The sequence below is a fragment of the Papio anubis genome, chromosome 5 (assembly GCF_008728515.1).
Source record: "Papio anubis isolate 15944 chromosome 5, Panubis1.0, whole genome shotgun sequence".
Classification (NCBI taxonomy): domain Eukaryota; kingdom Metazoa; phylum Chordata; class Mammalia; order Primates; family Cercopithecidae; genus Papio; species Papio anubis.
In genome coordinates this window covers 169,064,144-169,091,222 of record NC_044980.1, presented here as the reverse complement: position 1 = coordinate 169,091,222, position 27,079 = coordinate 169,064,144, and the positions used below count along the sequence as shown (strand labels likewise).

The 27,079-nt window shown below is 53.0% G+C and overlaps 1 protein-coding gene across 1 annotated transcript; it reads left to right on the top strand.

Annotated features, from left to right (window-relative positions):
• Window positions 1-456: 456 nt before the first annotated feature.
• Window positions 457-25,357, top strand: CLTB (clathrin light chain B). The gene is given in 7 exon segments (XM_031666613.1): window positions 457-884; window positions 6,728-6,774; window positions 19,821-19,938; window positions 20,159-20,218; window positions 20,221-20,267; window positions 21,447-21,502; window positions 24,862-25,357. Coding segments are annotated over 7 exon segments (687 nt in total). The 5' UTR covers window positions 457-697; the 3' UTR covers window positions 25,034-25,357.
• Window positions 25,358-27,079: the final 1,722 nt, after the last annotated feature.

Here is a 27,079-nt window from a genome sequence, read left to right as displayed (position 1 = left end):
ACTGAAGCCTCTTCAAGGGAGATACACACAAAAACGCACAAAACAACACGGCCTAGTGGGAAAGGACCTGGACTTGCATGAAAAGGTGCGGGGCAGCCTTTCCCAGCCTCAATTTTCCTCCTCTTACAGAGGCGGAGGCTCATAGAATGAGGTGCATGACACCCCAGCTTAGGAGAAGAAACTTTTGCAGGATGAATCAGGAGTCAGGTCTGCGCTCCCGAGGCCACAGCTGGCCTCCTGTCGCGGCCCAGTGCACAGAACGGCCACTTTGTGCCCTGCGCTTCGCCTCCAGACCGGGCGGGAGCTGTGCCTCCCCCCGGTGTCCTGGACACGAGCAGCTGGGCGCCGCTGCGGAGAGAGGGAAGCGCCGCACGGGTCCCGGGCCCAGCGCTGCGCCCAGTCCTGAGGCGCCCTCCTGCGGCCGCTGCTCGGCGACCTCCCGGCCCTGCGGCTGCGGCCCCGCCCCCGCGCTGACGTCACCGCATTCCGGCTCCGCTCCTCCCGCCGCGGCGCCCGCACCGCAGTGACAGCCAGCCGGGCCCGGTGGCGGAGAGGAAGTGCGGTCCGCGCCAAGCTCGTCCCGGCCGAAGCCGGCTCCCCGCGGCTCGGGTGACAGCGTCGCGGCCGCCGGTCGCAGCGCGGGGCAGGCGCGGGCAGAGCCGAGCGCAGCGGAGGCTCCGGCGGAGGCGCGGGGAAAATGGCTGATGACTTTGGCTTCTTCTCGTCGTCGGAGAGCGGGGCCCCGGAGGCGGCGGAGGAGGACCCGGCGGCCGCCTTCCTGGCCCAGCAGGAGAGCGAGATTGCAGGCATAGAGAACGACGAGGGCTTCGGGGCATCTGCCGGCAGCCATGCGGCCCCCGCGCAGCTGGGCCCCACGAGTGGGGGTGAGTCAGCGCGGGGCCTGGAGCGGGGCTCAGGGCGCGCACCCGGAGGACCCCGGCCGGGGCCCAGCGGCACAGGGTAGAGAGCCTGCTCTAGGCCAGCCGGGGCAGGAGCTGGGGGACGTGGGGAAGAATCTTCTTGGAGCTCTCCATGTAGCACTTCCGAGCTGGGGATGAGGCCTCCCCTGGGGCTGTGGATCCGGTGACTCCCGGGACAGGAATTCGGTCATGACATTTCATCCCCAGGCCAGCTTCCCCGCTGCCCGGCTCTGGAATCCAACCCCAGCTCAGTTTTGAGAGTCCCTCCTGAGCCTTCTAATAGCCTGGCTGTCCCAGGCTCCCAGCTAAGTGTGCAGGTGTGGGCAGAACACAGCCCTCCTGGCCCCTCGGGCTTAGCTCTGTCCTGCAGCTGGGAAAAAAGAGGACCCTGGGTGCTCCAGGAAGTCACTAACCTTCCCCCGTGACCACCTGCCATTCGGCAGTCGCTGGGCTAAGCGCCTTGGTTACATTTAATCACTTCATACACGTTACTGAACCCATTTCAGAGATGGTAAAACTGAGACTCAAAGGGGTATGCTATTGAAATAACTAATATTTCAATTGGCAGATCAAGAATTTAAACCTGATTATTTTTATTTTTTATATATTTTTTCTTTTCCTTTTTTTGAGATAGGGTCTTGTTGTGTTGCCCAGGCTGGTCTTGAACTCCTGAGCTCAAGCGATCCTCCCACATCTTCCTCCTAAAGTGTTGGGATTACAGGTGTAAGCCACCACACCTGGCCGTGAATTTAAACCTATTTCTGTCAGACTCGAAGCCCTCTCCACCTGACCACACTGCCTTCTAAGTGTCTGGCTCTGAGTTAGACATCGGAGTGTGGGCCGCAAAGAGGCATCAGTCAGATGCGGTAGGGCCCTTCAGGGTTTTGTAGTTGTCGACTTAATGGTTTTCCAAAGGCGGTCCGGAGCTATCATGATTTACTGTAATTGGCTTCAGGCTTCAGAGTTCATGCCTCGTCCCTGAGAGATCATCTTTATCAATGATGTTCCTGCCCTGGTTCTGGCTAGCAAGAATGATTTTGTGAAATATTTAGTAAAAAAGTAGATATCAGCCGGGCGCGGTGGCTCTTGCCTGTAATCCCAGCAGTTTGGGAGTCCAAGGCGGGTGGATCATGAGGTCAGGAGATCGAGACCGTCCTGCCTAACACAGTGAAACCCCATCTCTACTGAAAATACAAAAAATTAGCCGGGCGTGGTGGCGGGTGCTTGTAGTCCCAGCTACTCGGGAGGCTGAGGCAGGAGAATGGCGTGAACCCGGGAGGCGGAGCTTGCAGTGAGCTGAGATTGCACCACTGCACTCCAGCCTGGGTGATAGAGCGAGACTCCGTCTCAAGAAACAAACAAACAAAAAGTAGATATCACCTTCATGGGTGCATCCAAAACAGGTTTTACTTCCTGTTAATGTCATTTTGGAGAGGTTTATGGGCCTGTTGTAATAGTGCTAACATATATACATATAGATATATTTTGGTTAATGATGTTTACAAGGCTCTTCACAGTCATGTTTGTATTCATTCAACATTTGCTGAGCACCTACTGTGTACCAGGACACTAGGGATACAGAAATGAATAAGACAGTTTCTGTGGCTGAGGAGTTTGAAGCATCTCTGTATCTCCTTGATATGAGAAATGTAACCAGGCTTTTGTAACATGCAAGAAACTGGTAGCCCAGAGAATCTGAGTATCTTGCCCAGAGTCACACAGCCAGGAGTGACCGATCTAGGGCTTGATCCCACACCTCCCAACTCTGGGCTCCATTCTCTTTCAAATGCTGTGGAGCCTGGGCAACATGGTGAAACCCCATCTCTACAAAACATACGAAAATTAGCCAGGCGTGGTGACATGTAGCTGTAGTTGTAGTTCCAGCTACTCGGGAAGGCTGAGACAGGAGCATCGCTTGAGTCCGTGAGGTGTAGGTAGGTTGCAGTGTGCTGTGATCATGCCACTGCACTCCAGCCTGGACAACAGTGAGACCCTGTCTTTAAAAAAAATATGTGTAGCAGTCACCTCCTTGGGAGGAGATAGGATGTGGGGTGAGAAGCACTGGGTCTTTTGCCACCTGTCTGAGACAGCAATGGAGGGCTTCCCTGTCCTGTCCCAGGGAATTCCTGAGAAATGCCTGCCCCGGTTAATGCACCAGTATTCATTGGTCCACACCTCTGTGAGACCACCCTTTTCTTCAGTCTGGCTCCCTGGGGCCTGTTGGGGGAGGGGTGCAGGGAAGAGGAGGGAGGGCTTGTGGGGAGGTCCTGCTGAGGGGAGCCATTGCCAAAACCTCAGGAGAGAGAAGATGGGATTCAGGCCGAGGGCAGCCAGACACTTCTGGCAGCTGAGCAGTTTGTGGCCTCTCCCAGGACGGTGGGGCTCCGGGGGCTTAGAGCCTGGATGGGAAGTTCTGTCCTTGGCAGAGATGGGGCACAGATTGGCCTCAGACCCGAGGTGACAGGGAGAGAAACAGACATGCTTGCTTCTTCCAGGGAGCTGGTGGGGACACAGCCTTCTGAGGGTTTCCCAGGCACATACCTGCTGACTCTGCAAAGCCTCTGCTGCCCTCCTTAGTCAGGTCGGGGAACAGAGAGGTGTTGAGGGATGGTGGCTCAGTGGGTGGCCAGATGGACTAGAATTGATCTGACCTTCTCAGCCTACGAAGTGCTGAACAGGTAATCTTCCCCTGACCAGGGATGTGTGCCAGGAGCCTGGATGGGGCAGAGAAAAAGCGCCCTGGCCTGCTGGGAGTTGAGCAAAAACTGGCTCTAGCTGTAGCCGCCAGTCAGTACCTCTGAGGTACCTTCTCTTGGATGTTGGGGTCCTCAGATTAGCAGTCTCTGTGCTGCCACTGGGCTCAGGTGCCCCTGGGGAAAGAGGGATCTGCTGTAGACCTGTGCTGGAGCTGCAGGGAGCCCCTCCTCTCTGGCGGGGCCTGTGGCCCTGGGTGATCTGGATGATGGACACTGTTTCCATTCATCAGCCTTGGGTAGGTTTCCATTTTCACACCCAGTTTTCTGAGCACCAGGCCTGGCTCTGACTTGCCTGTCAGTTCTGGGCAAGCCCATTTCCCCCGCTGGGCCTCAGTAAGCTCACAGGAATGTTCTGGACCCTCTCTGCCCTTGTTCCAAAATGGGCCAGGCAGCTGAGGGAAGCAAACACCCAGGGGTTTATCCCCGGGACGTGTCTCTGCCTCAGTCCTGTTCTGCCGGCCTGTGAGTGTGGACTCCCGGTGATAGATGTGCAGTGGGCGGGTGGAGAGCCCTGTGGGAACAGGTACTTGGAACGCTGTGTGGGTGTGTGTGGACTCCCGAGGAGGCCGAAACGGCTTCTCCAGAGGAACACTCTGGAGGCTGAGGCTGGGCAGAGACTTTTTCTGTCGGTCAGGGTAGACTCCGGGCAGCTGCGTGCAGATGTGGGGTCTGAGACTGGGGTTGGTCAGGGCGGAGTGGAGTGGTGCAATTTCTTGAGAAGGCCAAGTGTACTGACCGGCATCCCAGGAAATAGACAGACCCCGGTAACGTGAGGCCCTGCTAGAGGAGACGGCCCTGCAGAAGAAGCCCCTTTGAGGAAGATGCTGCCACTGAAACCCTATTGGTCCCACTGTGATTTAGGGGCCAGGACACCCATGCAGGAGAAGCCTTATCTGAAGGAGTGGGGGTGACAGCTGACAGAGTTGGTTGGAATCAATCACTGTTTGACTCTGAAAGTAAAGTCAATTATGATTTATGTCACCCGGGGATTATTTCCATGGGATTAAGTGTCCTTCCCTTCAGTCCCCAGGCCAAACACACTGTCGCTGCTCACAGCCCTCTCTGGCTGGTGAAGGGCTGTTTGACTATCTGCCTCATAACCTCATGTGGCCTCCATGGCTTTTTGCTAGGAGGCACAGCAGTTTCTGAGAGCCTTGCAGATAACAGCAGGCCTCAAAAGAACAATTCAATTTGCATTTAGCCAACAGTCGCTGCTCACCCCTTCCGTGCTGGAACCCTGAGGAGCTGAGTAGGACACAGAACCGGGTAACGGGGTACACACGGACCCTGGGGATCGTAAGTAATTGCACAAGAGGGTGGGGGATACTGTATGATATCCTGGAATACCCCAAAAGTGAGACCTACCATAAGTGCCTCGGGAAGTAGAGGAAGCAGAAGAGGGCTTCCCAGAGGAGGTGACTTATGAGCTGCACCTTGGAGAATAAATGGATCCAAAAAAGCGTTCTTTAGAGAGGGAAGCAGGACGAAAGCATGGAGATGAGGGTGGTGTGTTTGGGGAAGGAGGAAACCAGAATTTAGGGTTTGTGGGATGGGCTGGTGGGAAGTGAGCCAGGAAAGGGCAGGGCCAGATTGTAGAGATCCTCATGTTCCAGGTTAGATGTGTTCATCTGGCAAGTATTTATTGAGTCTCTGTCATGTTCCAGGGACTGTTACAGGTGGTGGGCCCCGTCGTGGATGAAGGCAAGTCCACACCCTCATGGAGGGTCTGTTCGATGGGGGAAGACAGATAATAAACACATAGACAAATAAACAGCAGGCTGTAGTAAGTGCGCTTAATACTGCTGGAGGAATAGGAAGGGGTGCCCAAGGGGTGGATGGGGGTGTGGTCAGGGAGGCCTTTAATTAGGCAGCATTTGAGCAGAAGCTGAAGGGAGTGAGGGGGCAGCTTCCAGGCAGAGGGAACAGCACCTGCAAAGTCCCCAAGGCAGGAGCAGGCGCTACAGGCCACTGTGGTCCATGGGAAGTGGATTTCTTTGGAGTTTGTTTTCATGACATTTTGAGTCAGAGGAGAGGCACAGGTAAGTGCATGTTTTACGGACTGTCAGCCCTGGCAGTTGGTTTGAAAGAGGGATGGGAGAGGCTGGAGTCAAGGGGGCCTGTGAATGGGCAAAAGACGTGCGTTCGTTGTCTTTCTTTCATGCATTTATTTACTTGTTTATTCAACAGATAATGATTGCGCACCTGCAAAGGCACAAGTGCGTGCAGGTCTCTGGGAAAGACACAGGAGAAGAGAAAGAGACACAGTTGTGTCTTCCCAGCTGTTTGCCCCTATTTAGCAGGCAAAGCAGTTGTGCAGGTGCAAGATGCTGAGGGCGGGGCCTGGGGCTGAGCTGCGGGAGAGAGTGGAGGGCAGCTGTGAATGTCACTGTTGTAGCCGAAGCCCCAGGAATTGGTGACTAATCAGATGTCAAGGAAAGGGACAGGGAGGAGTCACTGCTGAGGGCAAACTTCATTCCTTCTGGGAAGGTCACAAAGAGAAAAAATGTGCCAGGTGCTGTCTGGTGGGAACTGCAACTCCTGCTCACCCAGGAGGAGCAGTTGCTTAAGGCACCTCAGGGACAGGCAGAGACACGTAGGCCCCTCTTTTCCTTATCCAGTATAGCCCCCACCCTGAGCTTACAGCAGCTCAGCCTACTCACCAGCACAGGCTCCACAGGTAATCTGGCCATTCCCAGCCATGGCCAGGGGTCGGTGATTTCGGGTAGGTAAGGAGCTATTACTGGCTGGGTGATTTTGAGCAATTCCATGGCCTGTCTGAGCCTCAGCTTGAGTATCTGTAAAATGGGTTGACAACAATTTCGTTGCAGGGCTGTGGTGAAAATAAAATGTACTAATGGCTGTGAGAGGCTTTGTAAACAGTCAGGGATGGGATTGAGCCTAAGTTATATATATATCCGTTATGTCTGCTATATGTGGGTCAATATATACATGAGTGTACACAGAGTTTGAGTTGAGGGGCTAATGTAGGACCATTTCCTGCTTCCTATAAGCTAAACAGTGAGTAATGCTATCTCCTTGTTCTTTTTCCAGCTGGTTCTGAGGACATGGGGACCACAGTCAATGGAGATATGTTTCGGGTAAGCAAGCCTCTGTCTCACCAGTGGTGAGGACCAACAGCCCTGATCTCAGTAACTTAAAGCCTCATTGTTGTAGGCTTACAGCTCCAAGTTCTCCTGTTCATTATATCTGATACGTTGGGGTGGGAACATAGAGAAAGGTTTTTGGCATGTTTTCTTGTCATGTAGAGAGCAGGGAAGAAGAATAAGGACCACTAGTGATCGAGATTGATGGGGAGTAACCTCAAGTTGCCCATGGTGATGTCTGGTTTTGGGAGGGAGAGGTCAAGTAGCCCACGGTGGCATGAGATGAAGGCAGCGCAAGGCCTTCCCTGACCATGTACCACTGACGGGAGGCAGAACCCAGGCCATCTCCACACACAGGGCGGGCCCTTTGGTCCAGATATTCCACTTCCAGAATTTTCCCAAAGGAAATAATTGGACAAGGCCACCCAGATTCTCTGCAGGATTATTTATAATGGCAGACAAATTGGAGACAACCTAAGTGTCCAGCATCAGGGGACTGAATAGATAGATGAGAAAACCATGCTGTTATTAAAAAGGGCAATCAGGGCTGGCCGCAGTGGCTCACGCCTGTAATCCCAGCACTTTGGGAGACTGAGGTGGGTGGATCACTTGAGGTCAGAGTTCAAGACCAGCCTGGCCAACATAGTGAAACCCCATCTTTACTAAAAATACAGAAAATTAGCCCGTCATGGTGGCAGGTGCCTGTAATTCCAACTACTTGGGAGGCTGAGGCAGGAGATTTGCATGAACTCAGAAGGTGGAGGTTGCAGCGAGCCGAGATCATGCCATTGCTCTCCAGCCTGGGAGATTAAGAATGAAACTCCATCTCAAAAAAAATAAATAAATAAAAAATAAAAGGGCAATCAGAGCTTTCTGTATTGACACGAAAAGATGTCCACAATATATTAAGTGGAAAAAGCAGCTTGCAGAATAATATACACGGTATGGTCCTGTGGTTTTTTTTTTTTTTAATATGTTTGGGCCAGGTGTGGTGGCTCACACCTGTAACCCTAGCACTTTGGGAGGCCAAGGCAGGCAGATCATGAGGTCGGAAGATTGAGACCATCTTGGCTAACACGGTGAAACCCCATCTCTACTAAAAATGCAAAATTAGCTGGGCGTGGTAGCGCATACCTGTAATCCCAGCTACTTGGGAGGCTGAGGCGGGAGAATTGCTTGAACCCTGGAGGCGGAGGTTGCAGTCAGCCGAGATTGCGCCACTGCACTCCAGCCTGGGCAACAAGAGCAAAACTGTCTCAAAAAAAAAAAACAAAACAAGTTTGCACTACATATCTGAAAGGATGTGTACCAGCTGTTAAGAATGGTTAGCCCCAAGGGCGGGGTGGGATGGGGATAAGAAAAGGGCATTCACTTTCACTGGGTTGTTTAAAAATTCTTTAAGTGTTTTTATAGCACAAAAAAGGAAAACCCAGCCGGGCACAGTGGCTTACGCCTGTAATCCCAGATTTTGGGAGGCTGAAGTGGGAGGATCGCAGGAGTCCAGGAGTTTGAGACCAAACTGGACAACATAGTAAGACACCGTTTCTGCAAAAAATGAAAAATTAGCTGGGGCAATAGTGTGTGCCTATAGTCCCAGCTACTCAGTAGTCTGAGGTGGGAGGATTGCTTGAGCTGGGGAGGTCAAGGCTGCAGTGACTATGATTACACTACTACACTTGGCCTGGGTGAGTCTTTTTTTTTTTTCTTTTCTCGAGATGGAGTTTTGCTCTTATTGCCCAGGCTGGAGTGCAATGGCACGATCTTGGCTCCCTGCAACCTCCGCCTCCTGGGTTCAAGTGAGTCTCCTGCCTCAGCCTCCTGAGTAGCTGGGATTACAGAAGTCCACCACCATGTCTAGCTAATTTTTTGTATTTTTAGTAGAGACGGTGTTTCTTTTTTTTTTTTTTTTTGAGATGGAGCCTCGCTCTATCGCCCAAGCTGGAGTGCAGTGGCGCGATCTCTGCTCACTGCAAGCTCCACCTCCCAGGTTCATGCCATTCTCCTGCCTCAGCCTCCTGAGTAGCTGGGGCTACAGGCGTCCACCACTACGCCCGGCTAGTTTTTTGTATTTTTAGTAGGGACAGGGTTTCACCGTGTTAGCCAGGATGGTCTTGATCTCCTGACCTCCTGGTCCTCCTGCCTTGGCCTCCCAAAGTGCTGGGATTACAGGCGTGAGCCACCGTGCCTGGCGAGACAGCATTTCATCATGTTGGCCAGGCTGGTCTCGAACTCCTGAGCTTCAAGTGATCCACCCAACTCGGCCTCCCAAAGTGCTGTGAGCCACCACGCCCGGCATGACAGTCTTTTAAAAAAAAAAAAAAAAAGGAAAACCCTAGTAAGTGTATTTCTAGTTAAGACTGCTTCTGTCTGCACCTGTCTGACTCTCTTCCCCTTGAACACACACAAATCCATTTTAGTACTTTGAGGGAACTCAGACCACAGAGGCGTGCAATCATCCTCACCTCAGCCCCCGAACCAGATGCCTGGTGGGGCTAAACCTCCCCTCAGAGCCTTCATTCCCACTCAGACTGGGCCAAAGACCCTTGATCCTGGGGACTTCAGCTGTGGGATCTTCTGAGCCCCGCCCTGGAGGAGCTGGCTTCTTAAATCCTCTGGGGGAATAAACAATCCTTATTTTCTTATGTAAGAGGGATGGGCTGGTACCTTATGCAGGGAAACTGGCCAAGTCCTGTTTCTGGAAAATTACTCAACTATCAGCAAGCTGGAAAAGTCGATCTCTAGGACTTCAGCAGCTTCATGTCTGGTTGGGCCCGAGGGAGTCAAAGAATGAGGGTTTGCTGCTGTGCAGCTTGGTAGATCACTGAGACTTAGGCTGCCCAGGCTCTGGGCACATTCAGAAGGACTTTGGTTGACCCCACAGTTCTCTGTCCTAAAGTGGACCCAGAGCTGGAGATATGCTTGGAACCACAGAAGTATGTAGAACGTGGCTGGGCACACTGACTCACGCCTGTAATCCCAGCACTGGGAGGCTGAGGTGGGTAGATCACTTGAGGTCAGGAGTTCGAGACCAGCCCGGCCAACATGGAGAAACCCTGTCTCTACTAAAAATACAAAAATTGGCTAGGCAGGATGGTGGGTGCCTGTAATCCCAGCTACTCAGGAGGCTGAGGCAGGAGAACTGCTTGAACCTGGAGGCAGAGGTTACAGTGAGCTGAGATCGCACACTGCACTCTGGCCTGGATGACAGAGCGAGACTTTGTCTCAAAAAAAAAAAAAAAAGTACCTAGAACACTCTGAGCAGGATCATTTACCTTTCCTAAAGATTAGCATCGTGAAGCTCAGAGCGGTGAAGTGGTGAATGCAAAGTCACCTAGGAAATCAGCCAGTTCTGGAGTGCACCCCCTTTGACTGACTTGGCCCCCTGCCTTCTCCCTCCCAACCCCTCATCCCTGGGTGAGCCCTGGGTGAATCTGAGGAACCCTGGGCCTCTTTTCCAATCTCAGTGAGAACTCTTATTTTCACTGTTACTAAGAATCACAGCAGGTGTGTTTATTTGTAAATCATATCACATCATTGCCATCCTAGAATCCTTACAGGCAGGGCAGGGTCACAGACGAACTGAGTCACTCAGAAGCATGGTGGCAAAGCCCCAGTGTGCCTACATCTCCTGACCTCTGACCTGGTGTGCTCTGTTACCGCTCTGTTGCTGGAACTGGCTGGCCACAGCAGCTGGGTCACAGGTGGAAAGCCCCAGCTCTTTAAGATTGAGCATAGCAGGTCTGGCCTGCACCTGCCTGGGGTGGAGAAACCTTGGCCTGTACACACCCAACACTTTCAAGGATCCTGGACCGAGCTTTTGTGCTTCCTTTGTTACTCTTTTCTGCAGTCCGTGCACCACGAGCGGGTCCAGCTGCAAACCCGATTGCCAACACAGCGTAAGGACAAGCCTGCCCACACCTATTCCAGCTCCATTTGGCACAGCCAGGGAGGGGCAGGGACAGAAGGGCCCTGCAGGACTCCGCCTCCCCACCTCTGCACAGATCCTCTCTCCTTTCCCTTAATACTTCCATCATCCTCCTTTGAGCTACTTACAGGAATCAGCAGCTCAGCTTAGCTTAGATTTAGCTGATCAATCCCAAAGAAGGATGTGGCTCATCCTCTTGGCCGTCCCTGGAGTCGCAGCACACGCTTGGCTGGTGTGGGTCCACAGAGGCTTTCATGGGTGGGCCCAGCAGAGGGGTCCCTCAGGAGAGGGATTCTAGGGAGCTAGACTGAGACAAGCCTGGCCCTGACTGTCGCCTCCTGCCTTCTGGTCCTGGCGATTCCTGCCCCTTTCTCTCTGCAGAGCTTGGGAGGGGTCAGAACATTGCTCTAGCCACTGGTGAGCTCTGCTGGTTGCCACCCCTCCTGGCCGTGACTTGATCTCCCCACTGAGATGCTCAGGTGATTAAAGGAGAGCCCAGTTGTGGCCCCTGACACTGCCACTGGCAAGGGTGGGGGCAGGGGCAGGAAAATCAGTTCTGAGCAGCCCGGAAATAATGAGTGGCGGCTGCTTCTCGGGGCTTTACCTGCTGGCAGCGGCACTGTGCTCTCCCGGCCACGGTGCACTGAGGCCAGCAGGCGTGAGGCCTGCCACACTGGAACAGTGGGCGACAGCAGCCATGCTGTCCCTCACGCACACGCCCTCCATGGGCTGCGGAGTGTTTCCGTAGCGTCTCGTGAGCCTCACTTCCCACCGGTAGTAGGATGTTGTCACTCATTTAACAGGTTTGAGAGCCAAGCTGCCCGGGGAAGGGACTTCTCAAAGGTCACGAGTCCAGTGAGCGGCAGAAGGGGGATGTAAAGCCCAGCCCCTCTGATGGAGTGTCCAGTGCTCTCCCGTGCCCTCCACACCCCTGTGTACCCAGCCACTTGTTTATTCATTTGGTTTATATGTTTGGTCATTTATTCATTTGGTCAGTGCACATTCTTTTATGGCTACACACCTGCTACGGCAGCATATAAATGGATATGGAGGCAAATACACTGGGTAGTTGGTCTCCAAAGAGCTCTCTTGGCTGGGCGCGGTGGCTCACGCCTGTAATCCCAGCACTTTGGGAGGCCAAGGCGGGTGGATCATGAGGTCAGGAATTCGAGACCATCCTGGCATACATGGTGAAACCCCGTATCTAGTAAAAATACAAAAAAATTAGCTGGGCGTGGTGGTTAATACAAAAAAATTAGCCGGGTGGGCGCCTGTAGTCCCAGCTTCTCGGGAGGCTGAGGCAGGAGAATGGCGTGGACCTGGGAGGTGACAGAGCTTGCAGTGAGCAGAGATCACGCCACTGCACTCCAGCCTGGGGGACAGAGTGAGACTCCGTCTCAAAAAAAAAAAAAGAGCTCTTTTTTTTTTTTTGAGAGACAGGGTCTCGCTCTGTAATTGAGACTGGAGTGCAGTGGTGTGATCAAGGCTCACTGCAGCCTGACCTCTTGGGCTTCAGTGATCCTCCTGCCTCAGCCTCCTGAGTAGCTGGGACTACAGGGAGGGCCATCATGCCTGGCTAATTTTTAAATTTTTTTATGGAGATGTGGTCTCGCTATATTGGCCAGGCTGGTCTCAAACTCCTGGGCTCAAGCAGTCCTGCTCAGCCTCCCAAAGTGCTGAGATTACAGGTGTGAGCCACTGTGCCTGGTCCCACACTCACTTCTGATAGAAGACAGGGACCTGGCAAGAGGCAGATGGGAGCCCAGGAAGGTGAGGGCTTGGCTCTGGGGAAGTATTAGGAGCTGACAGATTGAGTTCTTCTCTGTGTAGGCACCAACCAAGAGCTTTACGTGCATGGTCTCCCTGAGTTCTCTCAACTCCCTGTGATGTTGGTTGTCGTCATTGTTTTCATCAGGAGGGTTAACAGCTCGCTCAAGTTGTGTAGATAGTAAGAGGTAAAACTTGAATCCAGGATCAGGCGCCAGAGCCTGCCCTAAAGTTAGGGAATGCAACTGTGAGGGGATGCTGGCAGGGGGTTCCGAGGCTGCCCAGGGGGATGTGGGTGGCCTTGGCCAAGGGAGGAGCATGTGCAAAGCCGCAGAGGGTTGGTCGTTCAGTCCGGGGTTCACCTGAGCCTGGGACCTGCTGCACAAAGGGACGTGCCAGGAGAGCTAGGAGGGGCCAAAGGTTTCGGGTGAGCCCTGCATAGCCCCCACTAGAGTGCATCAGTGGGCCTTGCAGCTGGTTGCAAGGGGTGGAGATGTGGACCCGGTTTGGCCAGCCTTGGCACCTTGGGCCTGGGGCAGGACACCGTGGGGCTGAAAGTTTCCTTAAGGCTGTTCTCGCGCCCAGGCTGCAGGCTGCAGGCTGCAGCAGAGGTTTAGATGGAGTCAGAAGACCTGGACTTTCACTTTCTGCTGTTTCGCAGCTGGCTGTGTGCTAGTCACTTAACTGCTCTGAGCCTGGTTTCTCATTTGTAAAATGAGCACTAGAGGCTCCGCTCCGCTGCCACACAGAGCTGTGGAAAAAGTGCTCTGTAGCCCTGGACGCTTCTCACAAATTCCTGACCCAGCCCCTCGTTGAGCTTTGGGTGGTGTGTGGGGGTGTGTCCCAGAGGAAGGCGGGCCAGAGGCCTGGGGGCAACCGGAGCTGGGGACCCAGTCTCTAGTCTTGTCTTGAGAAGGAGACAAGCAGGAACACAAATCATGCATCACAGAAGTGGTGCATGGGCCCTATTAGCTACTATGTGACAAGTCACACCCAGCAATTCAGTTTGAATCCTGGCTCTGTCACTTCCTGGCTGGGTGACCTTGGCTCTTTGGAGATAGAGTTTCCCTACCTGTGAAACAAAAAGAATAAAACTTGGCTGGGCGTGGTGGCTCCTGCCTGTAATCCCAGCACTTTGGGAGGCTGAGGGGGGCGGATCACTTGAGGCCAGGAGCTTGAGACCAGCCTGGCCAACATGATGAAACCCTGTCTCTGCTAAAAATAAAAAATTAACCGGGCGTGGTGGTGCCCACCTGTAATCCCAGCTACTCAGGAGACTGAGGCAAGAGAATTATTTGAGTCCGGGAAGCGGAGGTTGCAGTGAGCAGAGATCACGCCACTGCGCTCCAGCCTGGGCGACAGAGTGAGACTCTGTCTCAAAAAAAAAAAAAAAAAAGAAAGAAAAGGGCCGGGCACTGTGGCTCACGCCTGTAATCCCAGCACTTTGGGAGGCTGAGGCGGTTGGATCACAGTCAGGAGTTCAAGACCAGCCTGGACAAGATGGTGAAGCCCCGTCTCTACTAAAAATACAAAAATTAGCCGGGCGTGGTTGTGGGCACCTGTAATCTCAGCTACTTGGGAGGCTGAGCAGAGAATTGCTTGAATCCGGGAGGTGGAGATTGCAGTGGGCTGAAATCACACCACTGCACTCCAGCCTGGATGACAGAGAGAGACTCCATCTCAAAAAAGAAAAAAACCAAAACAAACAAAAAACACCAAAAAACAAAAAAAACCACGTAGGGTTGCAAAGATTAAAGAAAGCCATTTAATTGCAAGTTCTCCGGAGTCTTAATTTAGGGCAGGCTTGGCCAGGCGCGGTGGCTCATGACTGTAAACCTGGCACTTTGGGAGACCGAGGCGGGTGGAACACCTAAGGTCAGGAGTTCGACACCAGTCTGGCCAACAGTAGAGACAGAACCCCGTCTCTACTAAAAATACACCACACCTAGCCAGGTGTGGTGGCAGATGCCTGTAATCCCAGCTACTTGGGAGGCAGAGGCAGGAGAATCGCTTGAACCCAGGAGGCTGAGGTTACAGTGAGCCAAGATCCTGACATTGCACTCCAGCCTGGGCAACAGAGCGAGACTCCGCCTCAAAAAAAAAATTAGGGCAGGCTTTATGGAGATGGCAGGCCCTGAAGGATACAGATGAAAAGAGACTCCTGCCCAGGGCCCCTCTCCACTCCTCTCCTCCCACATCTGGCCGCATGTGTGTATTGATTTCCCAAAGGCTCCAGGCCCACGTGACTTCTACACGTGCTGGCTCTTGGCCTGAAATACCCTTCCCCATCTCTCCCCACTGTGCTTTGTCTCCAGGTAAGAATGGTGCCTTCCCCTACTCTCTTTACCTGACCTGTGTTCTAGCAAGGTTCACACTTCCCCAGCCATGGTTCTCATCTGCGAGGGACTCCCTGTCCCGACTTCCTGGAAGATGTCTCGCTCATCCCTGTCCCCAAGCCTGAACATCTGTGAATTCATTCAATATTCTTGAAAGGCAGCCGGGCGCAATGGTTCACGCCTGTAATCCCAGCACTTTGGGAGGCCGAGACGGGTGGATCACGAGGTCAGGAGATCGAGACCATCTTGGTTAACACGGTGAAACCCCGTCTCTACTGAAAAATATAAAAAACTAGCCAGGCGAGGTGGCGGGCGCCTGTAGTCCCAGCTACTCAGGAGGCTGAGGCAGGAGAATGGCGTAAACCCGGAAGGCGGAGCTTGCAGTGAGCTGAGATCCGGCCACTGCACTCCAGCCTGGGTGACAGAGCGAGACTCCGTCTCAAAAAAAAAAAAAAATTCTTGAAAGGCTCCTGCAGCCAGGCCGTCCCGGTGCTGGGTGCTGTGTGGAAACAGGCAGCCTCTGCCTCCTGGAGCTTGCTTTTTTGGGAGAGGGAAGGGGGAAAACACAGATAATAAACAGGTAAACCCAAGGCCTCAATCAGGAGGCAGAGGAAGCCCTAGGAAGATACAGACCCTCGATTCTAGGGGAAGAATGTTCCAGACAAAGCCTCTGAGGGGATACAAGATGAGCTTGCATGAAGGCCAGTGTGGCAAGAGTGCACAGATAGAGGACAGAAATCAGAGGCCCAGGGAGAGACCAGATGACTTGAATTTTGTTCTAGCCATAGTAGGGAGCCTTCGCATGTTTTAATTAATTTATTTTTATTTTAGTTTTATTTATTTGTTTTTTGAGAGAGTCTCACTGTGTCACCTAGGCTGGAGTGCAGTGGCACGATCTTGGCTCACTGCAACCTCCATCCCCCGGGTTCAAGCAATTCTCCTGCCTCAGCCTCCTGAGTAGCTGGGATTACAGGCGCCTGCCACCACATCTGGCTAATTTTTGCATTTTAGTAGAGATGGGGTTTTACCACATTGCCCGGGGTGGTCTTGAACTCCTGAGCTCAAGCAGTCTGCCTGCCTCAGCCTCCGAAAGTACTAGGATTATAGGCGCCAGCCACCATGCGCGACTGCCTTTGGATATTTTAAAGTGTGACATGATAAATCGGATTTAGGCTCTGAACAGGTCATTCGGGCATTTTGTGGAGATGAGGCTGCAGGAAGCAGAGACCATCTGTGGTCCAGGCCAGGGGTGGTGAGGGCCGGACGAGAGTTTTAGAGATTGTGATGACAGGCCCTGCTGATGACTTGCTCAGGGCATGGGAAGGAAGGAGAAATCAAGGACGAACATGAGGCTGGGGCCTTAGTACCCTTGGGAAATTGTTCACTGTCCCTAAGCTTTCATTTTAACATCTGGAACAAAAAATCCAAGAAAGCAAAGGAGGTTTTGTAAAAATGCTGTGCGGCACAAGGCGAGTGGGTGAGTGGCGATTGGAGGAGGCAGCCCCCACTGCCCCTTCTCATAGACCTAAAGGCTGAGGTCTCGATGCCATGTGGATGCCACCCTAAAGACAACGCTCAGATATGACCCTCTTTTCCCTTCCTCCTCCCCCACAAGGGCACTGTGGTGCCTTTTTCTCAGACGGAGGGTGGGGGCAAGTTTGGGGAATGAAAAGTCAAGTGGCATTCGGGATTCCTGAACACCCACGTGGGCTGGCGCAGAGAAAGGGCCCAGTACATGTTTGCTCGAGGAGTGGGGATTGGGTGGTGGTCAGATGGCTGCCTTCATTGTATTTTTATTTTTATTTCCAACTTCTCTGACCTCTCAAGTCATTTTAGATAGAGGTAAGTGTTGGGAAGAAAATAAAACAGGGCACCTGGGTAAACCCATATACACAAAGTAACAGTGCAGTTGTCTGCAGATGGAAGGCTCTGTAGGTTTGGGCAGCGGTGCTGGGAGGAGTCCTTGTAGCCTGGCCTCAGAGCAGCGTTGTTCCCAGAAAGGAGCAGCGGTGAACTTGTGTTCTCCGGGTACGGGTCCCAGAAGGGCCCACTGGGAGGTTGGGAGAGAGTCTCTGAATTGAAATGCAGTGCTGTGCTGGAAGAGGAGTAAGGGTGGCGCCCAGCTGCCCTGATGATCCCAGGAGCCAGGCTGCACCCCTGTCCTGGGCCTGCCCTTCCTGCACTCCCCAGACAGCTGGAGACCGAAGCCCTGATGTGCCATCTGTGTTCCCTCTCCCAGAGCTCCTCCTGGAACCAGGCGCCTGCTGGCTCCGGGATCTTTGCTCATTCAGGCACTGAGGATAGGTGGGCGCCATAGGACAGAGGGTGTGCCAGACACTCCTGTGGGGAGAAGATGTCAAACAACACGGGCAGTCATGGCAGTTTTGGTAACTGCTTGAAGGAGGAGGGAGGGGAGACTATTGCAAGCCAGAAGCCCCAGGAGACAAAGGCGGGGCGGCTGGAGTGGAATGCCTGCAGACAGGAATGCGGAGGGCGCGGGTGCCAGAGCGGGTGTGGCTGGACCTGGATTGGAAAGGCTTTGCCAGACCAGAGGGTGCCACACCCTTGTGAGCAGAGCTCACAGTCCTCAGCGCTTTGGGTCCCCAGCTCTGGCAAGGGGGGTGGGGAGACGTGAGCAGAGCCCTTGCCTGGGAGTCAGGGACCTGGACTCTAGCCCTGGCTCTGCCACTACATTGTCCCATGTCTTTGAGCCTCAGTTTCCTCCCCTGTAAAATGGGAATAATAATAGTAGTAATTCTGGCTACTATTCACTGAGCCAGCACTCCACACCAAACACTCTTCTAAATGTTTCACAAATATTAATGAAATCACAACAGCTCTTAGGGGTGTTCTTAATATTATTGCTTTTTTTTTTTTCTGAGACAGAGTCTCACTTTTATTGCACAGGCTGGAGTGCAATGGTGTGATCTCGGCTCACTGCAACCTCCCCCACCCCCAGATTCAAGTGATTCTTGTGCCTCAGCCTCCCAAGTAGCTGGGACTACAGGTGCAGGCCACCATGCCTAGCTAATTTTGTGTTTTTAGTAGAGATGGGGTTTCACCATGTTGGTCAGGCTGGTCTCTAACTCCTGACCTCATGTGATGCACCTGCCTTGGCCTCCCAAAGTGCTGGGATTACAGGCGTGAGCCACCGCGCCCGGCCATTTTATTATTATTTTTTTTTGAGACTGAGTCTCACTCTGGACCGGGCTGGAGTGCAGTGGCATGATCTCCGCTCACTGCAACCTCCACCTCCCAGGCTCAAGCGATTCTCCCAAGTCCCAGCCTCCTAAGCAACCACCACACCTAGCTAATTTTTCATATTTTTAGTAGAGACGGTGTTTCGCCATGTTGGTCAGGCTGGTCTCAAAAACTCCTGGCCTCAAGTGATCCACATGCTTTGGCCTCCCAAAGTGCTGGAATTATAGGCATGAGCCACCGTGCCTGGCCTTTTTTTTCTGTAATTAAAAAAATTTTTTTGAAAATAGTGACAGGGTCTTGCTGTATTGCCCAGGTTGGTATTAAACTCCTGGCCTCAAGCAATCCTCCTGCCTCAGCCTCCCGAAGTGCTGGGATTATAGGCATGAGCTACCATGTCCAGCCCCATTTTTCAAATGAGAAAACAAAAGTCAGGCAAGGTTAAGCAGTTTCTCCCAGGCCTTACAAACATTTCATAGTATGAGAGGCGGCATCTGAACCGAGAAAGCCAGGCTGCAGAGTCCAAGTTCTTCCCCATGGTGTGATCTGAGCTATGATCGTGCTGCATATCTCAGGGATTCTTCTCTACTCAACAAACATCTACTGAGCATCTACTGGGCCAGGCACTGTGCTGGGCTCTGGGGACACAGCAGTGAAAAGGACAGAGATGACATCCTGATGGCAGAGACAGACAAACACATTATAAAGTAAGGTCCTTTTGGGCTGGGCATGGTGGCTCAAGCCTGTAATCCCAGCACTTGGGGAGGCCAAGGCCGGTGGATCACTTGAGGTCAGGAGTTCGAGATCAGCCTGACCAACATGGAGAAACTCCGTCTCTACTAAAACTACAAAAACTTAGCCAGCCATTGTGATGGGCGCCTGTAATCCCAGCTGCTCAGGAGGCTGAGGCAGGAGAATCGCTTGAACCTGGAAGGCAGAGGTTGCAGTGAACCAAGATCGCACCACTGCACTCCAGCCTGGGAAACAGGGAAACGTCATCTCAAAAAAAAAAAAAAAAAAAAGTGAGGTCTTTTTGGACTAAGTGTTAGGAGTTGATACAACCACAATAGAGATTTTAATGACAGTAACATAAGGGACTCACTGTGCCAAGCAGTATTTTTATATTTTATTTTTATTTATTTATTTTTTGAGATGGAGTTTTGCTCTTGTTGCCCAGGCTGTAGTGCAATGGTGCGATCTTGGCTCACTGCAACCTCCGCCTCCCAGGTTCAAGTGATTCTCCTGCCTCAGCCTCTGGAGTAACTGGGATTACAGGCATGCACCACCACGCCCGGCTAATTTTTTGTATTTTTAGTAGAGTCAGGGTTTCTCCATTTTGGTCAGGGTGGTCTTGAACTCCCAGGCTCAGGTGATTCGCCCGCCTCGGCCTCCCAAAGTGCGGGGATTACAGGTGTGAGCCACCCACCCAGTGTTCTTTATAATTTTTAACTCATTTCATCCTTATGTCCTTCCATCAGGGTGCATACTGTTATTTAGCCCATTTTATGACAAAGAAAGTGGCTGGCACACGCTTTCTTGAGTCTCCTGCTTGGGGGGTATCAAAACCTATGACTGGGCCAGAGGCAATGATCAGGCACAGAGAGGGTGAGTAAGTTGCCTGCAGTCACACAGGTGGTGGAGTGTTGCTGGCAGAGGGAACAGCAAGTGCAAAGATAGGTGTAGTCACCGGAGACGGTGGGTATGAGGTGGTTTGAGGTCGAGTTATCCAGACATGAGCGAGTCCCCAGCAGGGGCAGCAGAGACAGTGGGGCAGGCGTGCTGGCTGGATAGACTGCTGCGTGTTTGTGTTGTAGGAGGCCAACGGTCCTGCCGATGGCTACGCAGCCATTGCCCAGGCTGACAGGCTGACCCAGGAGCCTGAGAGCATCCGCAAGTGGCGAGAGGAGCAGAGGAAACGGCTGCAAGAGCTGGGTGAGGGCGGGGCTGAGCCGGGGTTGGCTGGGTGGGCTGTGTGTGGGGTGGAATGTGTGGGGAGTCCTCGGAGTGCATGGAACCCTGCATGCCTTAATGTGGGACTGGGCCGGTGTGGCCCTGAGGCTGCCTGGCAGGGGCCAGGGGAGGAGCAGCCGGGGTGGCCAGGCCTGTGCATCCCAGCTGGAAAGCAGCCGCTCATTCTTCTGTGGGGTCCTAGATGCTGCGTCTAAGGTGACAGAACAGGAATGGCGGGAGAAGGCCAAGAAAGACCTGGAGGAGGGAACCAGCGCCAGAGTGAACAAGTAGAGAAGAACAAGATCAACAACTGTGAGACACCTGTGGGGGAGAGGGGGCTGGGGACAGGGAGGGACATGAGAGGGGGATATGAGGGGGGCTGGGACACGATAAAATTAATCAGATCAATGAGGTAACGCGGTGACCTGGAAATGGCGACCGACGATGTACCAGTGATACCGTGGAATTACGGACACGATAAACACAAAGATCACGATGGCCGAGATCATCAGATAAATTTCATGCAGATCACGAGGGGTCAGATCACGATAGGGGTCACCAGATCACGATAAATGTGATCAATGAAAATTACGGACTGGATAAAATCAGATCAACGTGGAATCAGACCGGAGGGGGGCCATGGGACACGAGGGGCTCACGATGTGGGACATGGACCGGAATGTGATCAATGAGGAATAACATGGAAGGAATATGGAGGGGAATGGATGGAATGGAAGGACAAGGGGGCCGGAGGGGGGATGATCAACCAGTGGCCTTCAAGGTACAAGGTCTTCCAGGAAGGGAAAGGCGTGTTGTGGGAAAAGCTGCCCTTCTGTCTGGGGAACTGCTGCGTGCTAGGCTCTGGGGTAGGCACTGAGGAGACGGAGATAAGGAGGACCCAGTCTTATGTCCTCAAAGGGCACAGAGGAGAAACACACACGTTTGACTGAGCTCGAGTACACTAGGGCCCTCTGCACGAAGGCCATGGAAGCAAGGAAGCAGGTCAGGGAGGGACCTCTGTGTCTTGGGACTTGGGCTTTGGAAGATGACTAGGAGGTCATCAGGGAAAAAAGGGCAGGGGGTAGGGGCGCATTCTAGACCTGGGTACAAAAGAAAAAAATGTGATGTATTGGGCAACGGGGCCAGGGAGTGGTGGGAGAGAAGGCAGGAACCTGTGGGCTCACATTGTAAGGGCCTTGGCTGATGAGCTGGGCAGTGACATGGGTGGTGGGGAGCCACTGAAGGGGCCTGAACAGGAGTAACATGATCAGGGATGGATTTTAGAGAAGGCGCTGGGGCCAAGGTGAAGGTCCCTGTTCTCCTATTTGGGTCTGTGGATCGTTGCTGAGCCTTCCAGAACTATGCTTCCTAACACTTCTCCCACAGGAGGTACTAATGCGCTCTCTCTCTCTCTGTCTAACCTTCTGCCTGCCTGTCTGTCTTGCCATCTGTCTTCCCCCACCTAACCCCTTCCCTCAACCTTTCCCTCAAGGATCGCTGACAAAGCATTCTACCAGCAGCCAGATGCTGATATCATCGGCTACGTGTACGTGTTCCTTTTGCTTCTCTGTCGGGGGAGCTAGAGAGGGAATGGCCACCACAATTTCTTGAGTTTCCTGCTTGTGGGATATAAATGAGTGTGGCTGGGCTCGGAGCAATGGTCAGAGCAGGAGGCAAATGCCCTGGTGGGTGCAGGCACCAACCACCTCCTTCCCTCCAGCGAATTGGAGGCTGCTTGGCTAAATCAGAGCCCTGCAGGATAAAGGCAGAGAAAGGAATGTGCTTGGCACTCATTCCCATGTGGGAGGGGCAAATGGCAAGGCACCCAAACTCCCTCCCTCTGAGATACCTCTTGGTGAGTGTGTGAGGTGAAGGGTTTTTTTTTTTTGGGATGGAGTTTTGCTCTTGCCACCCAGGCTGGAGTGCAGTAGTGTAGTCTCTGCTCACTGCAACCTCCATCTCTTGGGTTCAAGCGATTTTCCTGCCTCAGCCTCCTGAGTAGGTCAGATTACAGGCACATGCCACCATGCCCGGCTAATTTTTGTATTTTTAATAGAGACAGGGTTTTGCCATGTTGGCCAGGCTGGTCTCGAACTCCTCACCTCAGGTGATCCACCCACCTCGGCCTCCCAGAGTGCTGGGATTACAGGTGTGAGTCACCATGCCCGATTGAAGGGGTCTTTTATTGAACAAACAGACACTGAGCATGGGATGCTGGAGGCACGTGAAGGACAAGAGCTGCTCCTCTGTGATATCCATCTCTTTCTCCTGCCCCAGTGCACTGACTTTGGTCATCAGCCCCTGCCCAGACCACCACAGGCCCGCTCACGTTTCAGGTTTGGGTCTACTTGGTGTGATGAGTAATCAAGACCAGGGTTGGCAAACAGGTTTTATCTCATGCCAACCTCTTGATTGGTAGAGGCATCCTGGAGGGTGGCGGTGGGGATTCTGGAGCTGAAGAGAAAGTACTTTCTGTTCTTCACTCTAGGTGTGCCCTCGCAGCCTGTTGTGTGTCGAGGCTAAGCCTCCTCTCACAGAGCACAGAGCACACCAGAGCCTTCGTCTGCTTCCTTCCACTCTCCCTCATTTAGTACTCATTGGCACTCGCCTTGTGCCAGATTGGGAAGACACCCACAGGCCGCCCCCCATGGTGCTCATGGTCTGGAGTGTGTTGTGATAAGGGCCTCGTGGAAGGACACAGTGAGCTCTGGAAGCCACTGTCTGCCTGGGGAGCCTGGGCAGGCTTCAGAGATGCAAGACCTTCAGCTGACCTTCAAGTGTGAGAAGGAGTTTGCTGGACAGGGAGGGTGGGAAGAGAAGGTGGGAGGAGCAGCTGGGGCCAAGGCATCCGGAGAGAAAAGGCCCAGCTGGCTGCAGTGGCTGAAGCTCTACAGGCCGGAATGGTGGGGATGGGTGGGAGCTGAGGCTGAGAGGTGGTTGGCTTGGGGCTGGTTGCAAAGCTCCTGTTGTGCCAAGGCTGAGCTCAGACTTGATCCAGAAGGCAGTGGGGAGCCACGGGAGGCTTCCAACAAGGGATGTGGATGTCAGATGGGCATGGGTGCTGTGAAATACCACAGGGTGCTCAATGCTTCTGTTGAGCCTGAGCAAATGGCCCAGAGAGCACCCAGGAGAGCCCTGAAGAGAGAATGTAGACCAGGGCTTCTCAAACTTTTTTTTTTTGTAAGACGGAGTCTCGCTCTGTCACCCAGGCTGGAGTGCAGTGGTGCGATCTCAGCTCACTGCAAGCTCCGCCTCCTGGGTTCAAGCGATTCTCCTGCCTCAGCCTCCCGAGCAGCTGGGATTACAGGTGCCTGCCACCACACCCAGCTAATTTTTTGTATTTTTAGTGGCGATGGGGTTTCACCATGTTGGCCAGGCTGGTCTCGAATCCCCGACCTCAAGTGATCCACCTGTCTCTGCCTCCCAAAGTATAGGGATTACAGGCGTGAGCCACTGCACCCAGGCTCAAACTTTCACATGCCTGTGAATTACCAGGGGGTCTGGTGAAAACCCCGATTCTGATTCAGCAGGACTGTGGGGAGGCCCAAGGGTCAGCATTTCTGACAAACTGTGTCGTCATGCTGATGCCGTTGGACCATGGACACTTTGAGCTGCAAGGATGGAGGACAGCCTCTGGACCCTGAAGGGACAGCTCCTAGGATAGCTTCCCTCATCCCCACCTGCCACCCAGCTCCACGCGGCACTTCTCTTTTTCCCAGGCCCACTTGCTACCTCATTGAATTCTCAGGCCACTGAAATAGTTGATAGGGCAGAGCTGTGATTCTCATTTTACAGGCTATGAAATGAGCACACAGCCAGCATTGCTCCAGAGGGGCCAGGTCACCTGATCCGGGGTTAGCTCCTCCGTGGAGAGCTCCTGCCATCAGTCGTGTCTGGCATCGGCAGAACTGGTCTTGCTTGAGATGGAGAGGGGGCTTCCAGGGACTTTTGAGGGACCCTCACTGGCCAAACAGAACATTGACCCAGCTCTCCTCACCTAAGCATCCCTTATTGTCTCTCTCTTAATGAGTCCCACGTTAGATTTTGTTCACTATACTGTATTTACTTGTTTCCCCACTGTCCCTTAGTCAGTGGCTTCTGTAACTGTCAACCAGAACTTCTGATGAAGGACCGCCAGTTTTCATCCCAACTTGATTCCAACCAAAAGCAGACTCCAGTGGAGCATTCATGCCCCAGGCTGTGGCTCCACAGAGACACCATAGAGACAATGGTGGTTCTGGGCTACAAGGGGCTCTGTAGTGAAATATGCTTGGGATGTGGTAGATTCCATCACATACCCACCTTGGAGGGTCATGATGCACACAGCATATTAAAGGCTTTGAAAGTCTTGCTGTAAAGATCCTCTTTAGCTGGGTTTTCCATAGGTATCTGACCACAGTCTTTCTGGAGAATCCTCACCCAGAGCATTCGGGCCATGCTGAACTAGGTGCTTCTGTTAGGTGGTTTGTCAGTGTCCTACTTCTGCCAAGCTTTTGGAAATGGTGAAAATAGCTAAGGTCCTGCATTAGGTCCTCCAAGGGTCTTTAGGTGTCAGGAACCCCAGGTTGGGAACTCCTGATGGGGAGGTAATGAACAGAAGGTGCCTAGGCTGGGAAGACCTGTCTGAGCAGGTAAGGCCTGCACTGAGACCCGAATGGCAAGAAGCAGCAAGCCAGGAGCGAGTCTGGGGGAAGTGTGTTCCAGGAAGAGGTGACAGCAAGGCCCTGCTCAGGACCAAGCTAGGCTTCCTCTTGCGCCAAGGCTGCCCTCCTCTGAAGTCAGGGGGGCACAAGGCTGGGGAGGACAGAGTGCCCCAGAGTAGGCTGGGCAAAGCAGCCTTGCTCAAGGGAAGGGCTGGGGAAAGGCAGACTGCTATAAAACCCCCTGTCCTATCTCCACCTGCAGGGCATCCGAAGAGGCTTTCGTGAAGGAATCCAAGGAGGAGACCCCAGGCACAGAGTGGGAGAAGGTGGCCCAGCTGTGTGACTTCAACCCCAAGAGCAGCAAGCAGTGCAAAGATGTGTCCCGCCTGCGCTCGGTGCTCATGTCCCTGAAGCAGACGCCACTGTCCCGCTAGGTGCCTGCTAGGTGCATGGCCACAGAGCACGGGCCGGGCCTGGGCAGAGGAGGAGCAGCTGCTTTGGTCGGGGCGGAGACTTGCAGCAGCTGCTACCCACAGCCTATTCCACTCCTCCCCATCTCCAGGCGCTGGGAGGGGGACCCTCACCCCTCTCACCCCTCTCTCCCTCCTGGCCCTATGGTCCAGCCCCTCACACCTCCTCTCAGTCTACTCAATTGTGACTGTCCCTCCTGATGTATTTTTTTTTCTTGGCTTAAAGGGTGTGTTGTTAACTCTTTTTACACTTATTTATTATCATTCTCATTTCTCTGGAAGTCTCAACTGGTGTCAGGGCTCAGTTTGTGCGTAGAACTTTCCCAGCTTTGTGGCCTTGAGAGAACGTGAGAATGTTTCCCCATTTCCCAGCCAAGTGGGAGCCTCAAGTTGTCTATGTCTGTTGCCTCCATCTCCAGGAGGAAAGACAGCCTCTCGCAGAATGCTTTTGTAACCTCGATCCTTTAGCAAGTCTGTGAGGTAAATTCTGTTATTCTCATATAGCCAAGGACACCAAGGTTCCCAGAGGGGAAGTGGTTTGTAGTGGGAGGGAAAAGCAAGACAGAGGTTCCTGGTGGTAGCTTCCTTCTAAGCCTGGGGAAGAGCCCTGAAGACCCATGAGACTCCCTTCCTCGGGGTTGGCTGGGACCCTCTGGATGTGGAGGGTCCACTGCCCTGTGTGTTTTGCTTCCTCCTTCGGCTGGGCCCGTCTGTGGATTCGGGATAAACAACCAGTGACCACCTTCTTCCCCTTCAGCAGAGTTTGCAAACAGGACGCTTATGACCTGCATGATGTTTAGAAAGATTTGAGTAATTGCCAGTAAATATTAGCTTCCTAGGGCTTCTATAAGAAGGTACATGAACTAGCTGGCTTAGAACAGAAGTTTATCGTCTCATAGTTCTTGAGGCCAGAAATCTGAAATCAAGCTGTGGCAGAGCCATGCTCCCTCTGAAGGAGCTGGGGAAGGGTCTGTTCCACCTGCTCTGGCTTCTGGTAGCCTCAGGCATCCCTTAGCTGGCAGATGCATCACTGCAATCCTGCCCCCATCAGATGGCTGTTTGCACATTGCCTTATAGGTATGTCTGTCTTTGCAGCCAAATTGTCCTTTTTTTTTTTTTCTTATCAAACAGGGTCTCGCTTTGTCACTGAGGCTGGAGTGCAGTGGCACAATCTTGGCTCACTGCAGCCTCAACTTCCTTGGGTCCGGTGATCCTTCCACCTCAGCCTCTCAGGTAGCTGGGACTACAGGCACGTGCCACCACATTCGGCTAATCTTTGCATTTTTAGTAGAGATGGGGCTTTGCCATGTCACCTAGGCTGGGCTCCAACTCCTGGGCTCATGCGATTTACCCACTTTGGTCTCCCAAAGTGCCGGGATTACAGGGATGAGCCACAGTACCCAGCTTAAGGTCACATTCTAACGAACTAAAAGGACTTCAACATTTTTGGAGGGGGACACCATGACACCAACACTTACAAACAGTGGTCATCCTCTTTAAAAGTGTCACAGTCCTCTCCACTCCATGTCCTTGTCTTGTATCTGGAGGCCAAGAGTCACCACAGTGCACTACTTTACACCTATCATCTCTGGCTCAAAGCTGACAGGACATGGTGGAGGCGAGACACTTAGCTGGCCCTAGTACAGCCCTCCACGCTGAGATCTAGACTCTTGGGGGGTTCAGGAAGGGGCATGTCTTCACTCCTTTTCCTTCTGCCAGCTTGAAGCTGGTGTTGAAAACAGCAGAATCACACACAGCAAGAGCGTTTGAGGAGAGCTGACCACAGACCAGGAACGCCTGTTGGAGACTTTCCATGAAGGAGGAACTCACAGGCCACCTGTCCTCCAGAGTTTGCTCAGGTCCTCAGCCTCCTCTTCCAGAACCCTCGAACATTACGTACACAAATCGCTGGAGAGCTTTGGGACTGTGTTCTTCCCACTGTACCAGACTGCTTCTCAGCCTGTTTCCTCTTCTATACTGTGTCAAGAACCAGATGGTCTAGGCTGGGCA